The sequence below is a fragment of the Onychostruthus taczanowskii genome, unplaced genomic scaffold (genome assembly GCF_017590055.1).
Source record: "Onychostruthus taczanowskii isolate IOZ18803 unplaced genomic scaffold, ASM1759005v1 scaffold28, whole genome shotgun sequence".
NCBI classification, from domain to species: domain Eukaryota; kingdom Metazoa; phylum Chordata; class Aves; order Passeriformes; family Passeridae; genus Onychostruthus; species Onychostruthus taczanowskii.
The window spans coordinates 2812179-2822945 of NW_024500128.1; the positions used below are offsets into that span (position 1 = coordinate 2812179).

At 43.9% G+C, this 10767-nt stretch overlaps 1 protein-coding gene across 1 annotated transcript; it reads left to right on the plus strand.

Moving 5' to 3' along the window:
• Positions 1-366: 366 nt before the first annotated feature.
• GGCT (gamma-glutamylcyclotransferase) lies at positions 367-9992 on the plus strand. Its single transcript, XM_041407800.1, has 4 exons — positions 367-571; positions 3695-3840; positions 6969-7104; positions 8984-9992. Exons 1-4 carry the CDS (start codon positions 449-451, stop codon positions 9131-9133), a joined length of 555 nt encoding a protein of 184 aa, XP_041263734.1. The 5' UTR covers positions 367-448; the 3' UTR covers positions 9134-9992.
• The last annotated feature ends 775 nt before the right edge of the window (positions 9993-10767 follow it).

A 10767-nucleotide genomic window follows, 5' to 3' on the forward strand; every position in this document is an offset into this window, starting at 1 on the left:
GAAAAAAAAAAAAAAAGGTGAAAGATTTCTCTAAAACGCGGGTTCTTTTCCCTGCTGTTCAAACCGAGACTTCAGTGTTACGAGCTAAGCCAGACGAACGAGGAGACTGAACCGCCGAGCTCACGGCTTGTGCCCCTCAGCCCGGCAGCCCTGAGAGCCGCGGGAGCTCCGGCCCAGCGCCGCTCCCGGCTCCCAGCTGAATGGATGGATGGATGGCTGGACGGACGGACGGACGGATGGAGGGGCGGAGCGCTGCTGCCCGCGTCACGGCCCCGCCGGCAGCCCGCCTGCGGCCTTGCCCGGGCTCTGCTGCCGCCGCTCTGCGTCACGGCCCCGCTCCGCGCCGGCTCCCGGGCGGCGGCGGAAGCAGCGGGGAAGGCGAGGCGGGAGGGCGGCGGCGGAAGCGGCGGCGGGGCCGGGCCGGGCCGTGCCGTACCGGGCCGGGCTGATGGAGCCGGGCGGCGAGAGCGGCTGCTGGTTCCTGTACTACGCGTACGGCAGCAACCTGCTGCGGGAGCGGCTGCTGCTGCGCAACCCCTCGGCCGCGCTCTGCGCCCTGGCGCGCCTGCAGGTGCGTGAGGGAGCGGCTGGCGGGGCCGCGGGGGGGCTGAGGGAGCCCGGCATTCCTGCAGGGAGCCCGAGTGTCGCCGCGGCTGCCTGCGGTGCGGTGCTGCAGCCCGTCCGTCCCTCCCACGGGGGCGGCCCCAGCCCGGATCAGGCGGGGGGTCCTCGTCGAGGTGATGGTGCCAGGTTCTGTACCGTGGTGCCCAGTGACAGGATAAGGAGCGATGGACGTAAACTAAAACGGAAGTTTCACCTCTGCATGAGGAGTAACTTCTTTGCGTCGAGGGAGGCAGAGCAGTGAACAGGCTGCCCAGGGAGCTTGTGGAATCTCCCTCTCTGGGGACATTCCATACCCTCCTGGGCGCGTTCCTGTGTCACCTGCTCGAGGTGACCCTGTCTTGGCAGGAGGGGTTGGACAGATGATCTTGGGAGGGAGGTCCCTTCCAACCCTGGCTATCCTGTACTTCTTGATCCAGGGCCTGCTGCCGGGGCTGCCCACAGCAGAAGGAATGTTTGTGGTAGTCCCACTGCTGCGGAGTCATCTGACAGGACTTAACCTTCCAGGCTGCCAGCCATGACCCATGGCCCGTGTGTAAAGCACTACGGACTTTGAAATATAAAGTAGCAGGAAGTATTCTTTACTGTGAGGGTGGTGAGGCATTGGAACAGGTTGCCCAGAGAAGTTGTGGAAGCCCCATCCCAGGTAATGTTCAAGACCAGGCTGGATGGGGCTTTGAGCAAACCAGTCTAGTGGGAGGCATCCCTGGTACAGGCGAGGAGCTCTGCCTGTGCTGTGTGACGGGCAGATGGGAGCTTTCACCCAGCTCTGCACACCTGCAGCTGACACCTTCATACGCCCTACAGGGCAGTTCTCTCCCTGCCGGGGTTATTAAATGCCATTGTATCACCTTGGCTTTAGTGTAGGCTTGGAAACACATGCCTGTGGTCATTAAAGCTGTTGATGTACAGATCTGTGCAACTGGAAGCATGCTTGGAGGAGCAGAGCATCAATTGACACCACTTAAAGATGACTTGAAGGTTCTCGTGGGGTAACTGGCAGGAAATTATCTATGTTAGAGTGTGTGAAGAAGTTCCAAAAACTTGTCATTAATAAACTCCCCATAATCAGATACTTGGTGTCTCTTGGGACTATCAACCTGGCAGCTGAGGCCTGCTGCTGTAAAGCGTGAGGAACTTACAGCTACCCCTCCACTGAACGTGCTGAGAGCCCAGTGCCTTGCAGGATCAGATGTGGAAGGCAGGGAGAAAGGCACTAGTAGTGTGTGCTTATCTTTGAATAAAAGCAAGCTTCTTGAGATCGATTTCCAGGTTAGCCAGTAAGCTTGCCCCACTGCAGGCTGGCTGCCTTCTCTAGCTGGCCTTTGACCGATTGCTATGTTCCCTGCCGACACCGGGTGGCTTCACTCCCTTGCTTCCAGCTGGAAAATCACTGATGCTGGGAAGTGAGGGACTTCAGGAAGGTTGGAGCTGATTCCTGTTAATTGCTCTATGTTAGTTCCACTTGGGCTTAAAAAAAAAGAGAAACAGTGTAAACAGAGTGCTTGGGATCCTAAACAAAAGTAAAAACTTCAGTTTAACTTTAGCTAAACTTCCCTCTAATTTTAATTTTTAAAGCTTTGTTAATCTTCAGCCAAAAGCTATTAAGAAATGGGATGTGTAACAGAAAGGGTATTACACTGGTACTTAGAAGGACCAAAGACCAATTTCTTGACCCAAAAAAGTATCTACTGTGTTTTTTCCCATCTTCCCAGCAGTGCCTGATGCAGCTGGGCATAACTTAGATGTGACTTAACATGATGCACATGGTGTAACTTAGAGTTTCCTGCTCCCAGAACCAGAGTGAGCTGTGCTGTTTCTGTGTGATCTCTGTTGCTGTTTTGGGGTGATGCCTGATGATTTTTTACAGCTCCTTGCAGCTATCCAGTGCAGGTCAGGTCCAAGAAAATATAACTGGAGGAATAAAGTAAAAATTGGTGGGGTTTTTTTTTCCTCTTCTCCTTTTTTATTTTTCTATCCAGGTATTTCCTTGGGGCTGCCCTGCAATTACTTGTCCTCATCTGTAATTTCAGTCTGTGACTTGACTGGACTTTTGTGCAAATAACTTGGTTCATCTATTTAACCAATTTCTAGTGAAATTGGTTAAATAGGGGACGTTTTATGGGGCAGGAAGATGACTTTTGCTAGAGTAAACAGCGTGGCTTTGCCAGACTTCTCTCATTTATGCACACACACAAAAATTGATAGGTGTTCTCTGTGTATGCCTCCAACTGCTTTATTTTTTTTCAACCTTTTTCCTGTATCTATTAGGATAAGAGAGTGATGTGTCTCAGAGGGGATATTAATGTGTACATGTGTATGTTTCAAACCAAAATCATAGGTTCAAGAGGGTGGTTGTAAGAAATATACAAAGCTGTGGGGCTGCATAGGTTGGAGTTCTGTTTTTGTTGTTGTTAAGCAGGTAGTCTTCCTTAAAGCTTGGTTTGGACTGGGGGGATGGTTCTCTTCTGTACTGCTAGGGAAGGATCCACAAATTGGTTAATAAGTAGGAGAGGATACTGAGTGTATTGAGTCATGTGAGAAATTGCATTGATACCATTCAATAACCCATTGTTCTCTTTTCCATATACTGATAATTGCTTGTAAGAAAAAGTGATACTTGTTTTCTAAAAGAATGATTCTACTTGCAAAAACCTGAATAAGCTCACTGAAGGAGACATATGCCTTGACTTAAAAATACCCAAGAATGTTCCAGATGAGTGATGAGATGGCACAAAACATTGTAAAATACAAGGGATGGTATTTTATAATTGGGTATTCTTATTAGTGCATGAGGACAGGACCCAAAGCTCACCATCTTGCAGACTTCTTACTTAAATACCTTTACTATTTTCCTGGATCCTGCCCTAGTAGCATTTAAGTCTTATCACAAAAACCTGCAAAGGGTTTGGCACCAGGTAGGTGGCACCAGGTGGCACCTGTCTGTTCTTCCTTCTGTGTCTCCAACTGGCTACTTGTACTACTATCCTTTGGCTGCTCCTTTCATGTCAAGAATAGCCAATGGCCCTTATTTCAAGTGGAAATTGATTCTCTGCATTGCTTTCATTTGCAGGATTTTAAGCTCGAGTTTGGCCATCATCAAGGCAGGACAAGTTCTGTCTGGCATGGAGGTACAGCTACCATTGCTCAGAGCCCTGGAGACGAAGTTTGGGGAATAGTGTGGAAAATGAACACTTGCAATCTAAGTTCGCTGGATAAGTAGGTGGCTTAACTTCTGCTGTCTTCTGCTACTTTAGAGAGCTACTGAAAATTAGCTAATTTTTGGTGAAGAGCTGTGTGGAAGCTATGGTGTTGGAATCAAGAAGATGCTTTTGATTTTAATGTGGGAATTCTATTTCACAGTATGTGTATTGACTTCTGACACTTCTGTGATTAAAACAGCTTTGTTTTCAAGCTAAAGCTACTTTTTTGGGGTATTTTAACAATCTGTGGACCTTGATTTGAAGTCAATAGGTCATGCTTCTTTTATTTTTTTATAACCTGTCTTCCTAATTTTCTGTCTCTCTTAAGATTCTAAAATCTGTATTTGTCCTGTAGTATTTTTCCCATTACCTTAGGGATAATTTCCTTTGAGACTGACATCAATGTCTGTATACATCTGTAGACTCCAGTTGTAGCAGAAAAGGAAGCGATACGGACAGGACAGCAGAAGAGAGATCTTTAATACAGGCAAAGGGACCTTTTGAGGAAGTTATTTGACACGTCTTCTCTTCTAAGGATGTACGCTTCTGTGAGCTTGGGGAACACCCAAGCAGGGAGCTGGGGTTATGGTTTCCCCCTTTGAATGGGAGAGCCTGCCTGCACCTTTACAATGCACGGTGTAGAATGTTCTACCTGTGCCTGGTAATTAAGAGCCGTTCAAGGAACCCTGAGCAAGTTGCTCCCAGGCTGAAGTCTAAAAGACCACCTGGTTAAACAAAGCAAGGAATAGCATGACTTCTTGCAGGGTCTAAGACAGAGCTTAGAATGGAATCTCCACAACTTTGCCTGCTGCCATGTGCTTGTTGCAGCTTTTGAGATGTGCCTGCACAGCATGGTGCTTCTGGTGCACAAGGATTGTTTGTTCAGAGCAGTTCATCACTGACAATTTCAGTAGAAATCTGGGCTAGTGAAAACAAGGGAGCAGGGCATAATAAGCTCAGTGAAAGCACTACTTCAGTACTGTTCTTTTGCCTGTGATACTGCTGCAATTCCAGTGTACAAACATAGCCTTAAAATCCTGGCAGTGAAACTTGGTTCCAATGTGCTTTTTGCTGCCTATGGTGAAGATGAAATACAACAAAGTGTTGCCCAAGTTCTGTTAGCACCTTATGGTAATGGCACTCTTTAGCACTCTTGTCCTGGCTGGGTGTGAGGAGCAAGAGGGCATGGGCATCTACTTGGCATACTTGTGCTTGGGGGCTGCTTTACATGTCCATGCTTTATTATCTCCTGAGTTCCTCTGCTCTTGCTTACAGTAGCACTTAAACATCCTGTCCCCCTTCTGCTGACCTTTACCTTTACTTAAAACTCCTGATTGACCATGCTTTCCTGAAGCATAAACTTCCCAAGTATGATGATCCTGTCTGACAGCATCTGCTTTTATGATTCCCCTCCATGGGGACAGTATTTTGTACTTTGACTTCCATAAGTGTTTACACACTGTTTACAGTTGACATACTGTAGGATTCCACATCCCTGGTATTTGTGTGGCAGGGGATAAATTTCAATGCTTGATAAGGTACTAGAGACTCAAGTGCTGTAACACCACCAAAATCTGCAGCATGGACACCAAATTACTTTTTCCCAGTTGCCTCATTGATGCCAGGGAGGCAAACTGCAAATGGGATGTGTTCTTGGTTTTAATAGTCATAGTCAACAGCACTCTTCTAAGAATCATTCCTAACCCACTCAGATGAGCTTGCAGGTGCTCCTACTGAAGGTCTTGGGATCCTTTGGCTGTGTGCAAGCTGATATATTTGTAGGTTCTCCACCAAGTTATTTCCTGAAATTACCATCTATCCAAAAATAAAATGCCCACCTTTTTTTTTTACCCCTCCTAATCTGGGTAGTCTCTGCTTTGTTATCCAGAAGCAGAGGAGGAATGTGTAATGGAGGCTGCATGTAATTAGTTGAAATACTAACAAAACAATGTAATATATAGGAAACAAATATAGGAGGGGAACCTTTTACTTAGATGGCAGAACTCTTTGGCTTCAAATTCATGGGTTTTGCTATCTCAGTCACTTCTATGGAGGCTTTTGTCCTCTGTACTTTACAAATCTGTAAGTTACAGATTAAATCATGACTTTGCCTCATAGAGTCTAGCGATCTAGGATGTTACTAAACAGTTTTCTTGCTCTCACACAACCATGTGACTTATTTTGTAGTCTGCTGGCCTTGAATCTGCAGTTAGCTTCCAGTCTGTACTTGCACTTAACCTAGTTACTTGCCTAGCATGGCCCACATCCTGTACATTAAATAACTTGAAATGGTAGCAAGTCTTTGAGAAAAAGGTGAGTTGTCAAATTTATATTGGACAAGCAGTGTTAAAACCATGTTATGACTTGTAGCTAAAGTACATCTAAAGTTAATTGTGCTATACAGTCTCTTGTATTGCTCAAGCTTCTGGTTTACTTCTTACTGTTTCCTCAGATTTTTATTGGTGGCTAAATGCCAGTGGTTGAGGACAATAAGTAGCTTGGTTTTGAGTCTTTGTTTTTTGAAGCATAATTTTGCTAATACAAAAAAAAAAAAAAAAGAAAAAAACAAACAAATATTTATTTTCGCCAACCTAGCTCATTACTGCTCTGTATGTCTTGTGCAAGTTAAAAGGTGTCTTGGATTATTCATTGGAAAGTATTTTGCACAAGTTGTGCAAGTTTCCCCTTATCAAAATGTGACACAATGGACAAGATAAAACTTTGCAATTGCTTCTTTATCTGAGTGGCAGCTAAGGAACATGTGTCTGGCTCATTAATTCTGATAATCTTGCTTGTGTTTCTCTTTCAGACTACCTGTCTTCCACAATAATTAGTTTAGGATTATTCTCTTTCTGACTTTGCAGGTTAATCACAAGTCATCATTTCTTACAGAGCTGAAATGAGCTGAAATGATAAAAGTGGATGCTGCCTCTTCTCTAAAAACCTATTTTCTTATATGAAACAAGTTGGCACAAAAAGCACTGAAACATGTTTTGCCTCATTTGTTTTTCTTTTGAGTACATTAAAGCATAGACCAGTGGCCTGCCTTGAATTCTATTATAATAAACCCATATTTTTAATTGCATGGTTGGTTTGAAAGATGGATTGGTTAATTGACATGAAAGGAATATATGTCTTTTACAGGCAAGAGGGAGTTGAGGATGGCATTTATGTCCCAATAGAAGTTAATGTCCACACACAAGCAGGAAAGGTACTGACCTGTCGAAGCTACCAGATGAAGGACTATGTCTCTGGTCCCCCTTCTCCACAGTATAAAAAGGTAGGTGTTGCAGCACTTTAATTTTGGAAGTGTGTACAGAAGTTTATAATGCAGTACTTCTGTGCTATTTAATAAGTACTTTAATTACAGTGGATGGAAGGCATGACTACTGTAAAGGTATAACAGTCCTTGTGCAATGTACTGTGCTGTAATGATGATCACAGGAGATTGCTAGCTCTTACAGGCCTATTAAATCAGCTTGGGGTTTTTGGTGTAGTTATACCTTACAGGAAGCCCCTATTTAACTTGGGAATTAGCTGTGATTGGCACAAGGATTTCTGAAGGATGCTGTTCACATATATGTGGCAATTCTCTGTTTGAAAAATTAATGTACTCCACTGAAAGGACAGAGGGAAGCTTCTGTGGGGAAAATACAGCACCTGGTTTGTAGTTTCCAGGATGTGGATTATCCTTACTCTCTTGGGAAGTACTTGCTATCAGGACAGGATGCAGCTGTCGCCTTTTACCAGACACATCACCGGTGCACCACAGGGCTGCAGCAGCATTGCAGAGCACTGCACGGTTCCCCCTTGATGGCTGGTGAGGCAGAAGTGTTTCAACACCCTTCTGCAACGCTGACTCTGCAGAGACACATGATCCAGTCACGCAGCAGGCCTGACCTGCTTAGCCTGTGAGATCTGGGGTGGTGTGGCTGTGTCTGAGTGCTGCAGCTTTAGTGCTGCTACACAGACATCACTGCAGCTGCCTTTTCCTACCTGGAGCGCAGAAACCAGAGTGAGCCTGTTAAATCCCAAGTGTGCCACCTTCTCCAAACTGAGGAACTCACTCCTATGAGTTGACTTCCAGGAGCACAGCTAAGGTCAACTCCTGTGGGACTGCTGAAGAGAGAGGCCTTGCTTAGAAAGGCTCTGCTTTTCCACAGACCTCTTCCCTGCCAACCCAGCTCGTGGCAAGGCAGATCTTCAGGGGTTTTCAGGGAATTAATACACAGTCTGCTGCTGTGTGTCAGCTCTCATTGGTATGCTGAAAGTGCAGACCTCCACTGTTGGCAACTTTATCATTCCTTCCTGGTCCTGTCAGGAGCAGTTGTTAGTTCTGTTCTTCTCCTGTGCCCCCAGGGGTTTTTTGGGTGTTTTTTTTTGGTTTTTTGTTTTGTTTTGTTTTAAGTTAACCAGGCAGAAGAGCTAAAAACTTAAAAGACATTATCACATAGTGATTGAACTACATCCATCTACTGTGATGTACTTTTTGTGGCAAAATTCATTCTCTCTACACACCTCATCCTTGAAATGCATGCTGTTAAATGCATGGAAGCATATTTAGAATATTCATTTCTATATGCAGCCTTGCTGGTGTCTCCTTCAAGCTGCGTTACTACAACTTCCTCTTCTCCTCTTACTCACATCTCACATCTTCTGCACCAATACTTCAGTTTATTTTATGTATGGAAGGAAAGCTGCAGTAACAAACTAAGGAATCTGTGCTTTTTCACTGAGTTGTCTGTTTCTGTTTTTCCTGTACCCTGTCTAGGTGCTCGTTGTTGTCCTTTGGACAGCTTAGTTTTAAAAATAACTACTTTTTTAATTTTCAGCCAATTTTAGTGTCACACCTGAGTGAGAAGAAATTATCATCTTGTTTGGAAGAAAGAATGGAATAACTGAATAACAGCTTAATTAGAGAGTCTTGTGTACTTCAGCACCACATCAGAATCTCAGGGGTAGTTAAAAGCCTTTTCAGAGTCATTTTGTTCATGCTGTTCTGGTCTCCCAGAAGCCTTTGGCTAACCTTAGGTACAAATAGCACTATTTGAAATAAATTCTCTGGGTAACTTAAATGGTTCCTCCTACTCAAGTGATTGTTTGGAGGAGTCTGCCCTTTCTATTACTGAAGGCTTTTTTTTTTTCCGTTTTAATTATAGGTTATCTGCATGGGTGCAAAACAGAATGGCTTGCCAGCTGATTATCAGGAGAAATTAGAAGCTATTGAAACTAATAACTATGCAGGACCGGTGCCAATCATGGAAGAGATTGAAGCTGCTATTAAAGCAGAGAAAATAAATTCTGCATAGAATGCCTCTGCATTTGCTTGGCCATTCACCTTGATTTAGATACCTCTCCTCACTGTGCTGATCAGCAGTTGCTTTATTTATCAAGAAAAGATGAGTTTGCTGTGCATCTACAGTAAACCATTAGACATAACTTGCAGTCTGAAGACACATTGACATTGGTAACTTCTTTTTGTATGTATATCTTGACTACATGCTGAAGTACATGCTGTAAGTACATTGCAGATTTAGAAATTATCTTTCTGTAACTGTCATGCAGTGCTGCATGTAAATTTGTGCTTCATGTCCAGTTTACTGACCTTTTTAAAAGAAAAGGCCATCTTCATGAGTTTTGGCACTTGTTGCCTTCTGAGGAAAAAGGGCTGCAGGATAAAGTCATGTGTTTGTTAAAGTTTTATGTATACATAACTACATTTGTTAGATGCAAAGTAAACTCAAACCTCTAAGTCCAAACATTTTTCTCTGCTACTTCTCTTAATGGTTTAAAGCCCAACCTATCTGATGCTATGGAGTTCCTGTTCCTGTTTTATAGTTAATAAAAAAGTAGCATTTTTTAAACTCCTTCCATGTTTTAAAGCTAAGTCCAAAAGGCAGCCTGAGCCTGAAGACAATATTCAGCAAAGCATCTCATTCAAACTATCATAGCTTCCTTCCTTTCCATGTCTCATGAAAGTCATAGGTGAACTGGTTATCTATAACCAAGGCATTTTTAAAGAGTTCATTTTAGTTTGATAGTTAATTACCTTTTTGACTGGCTTGTTTGCCTATCTAGGCCTTGGTCCAATGAAATCAGAAAGTCTCCTTTAAGCCCTAGCACATTTATTCTGTGGGGGTTTTTTGTCTCTTAAACCCTAAATGAACAGACTTGGCCTCTTGGGGGTTGTTTGTTTGTTTGTTTGTTTTGTTTTTTTTCCTCCCCACAGTTTGACAGTCCAATGCAAAACTGGAAGCTTTTGTAACATATGGAGTATTTATTTTCATGGTACTTTGCAACCCCTGCAGTTTGTCGGTGGGGGATGAGAAAAAATTGACAACCTGGAAGATGTCAAATCACTGAGATTTGGCTTATCCTCTCTATAGTGTATTTTTTTCTCTTGATGTACAGAGAGGTGTAAGATATAACTGATGTCACTGTGTGACTGCTTAGATAAACAAATTATAAAATAACAGACTGACCATGTCTTCTCTGTATAAAATGTTTTCTATAAACTTCTGCCAGGTATGTGTAGCAGCTGTCCTGATGTAATATGCTTGTTTCCAGAGTTGGGCACGGTGACTGCTGTAAAACATGGTACTTTCCATATTAGCACTGCCTAGTTTGAGTAAATAAAATTGTGATTACCAAACCTCTGCCATGCCTGTTCAGTGTGCACCCCTCAAGAATATCACAGAACCACAGAACCTGTTAATGTTGGAAGGGACCTCTGGAGCTCATCCAGTCCAACACCCTGTCAAGGCAGGGTCACTTCAAACAGATGACACAAGAACATGTCCAGGTGGGTTTGGAATGTCTCTGGAGGGGAAAACTCCGCAACCTCCCTGTGCAGAATGCGTTGCTGATATAAATAAAAACTGGTGATGTGGGAATGCAGCTGAAGCCTCCATTGGCTGTTTGTGTTTTTTAATGGATGTAAAGT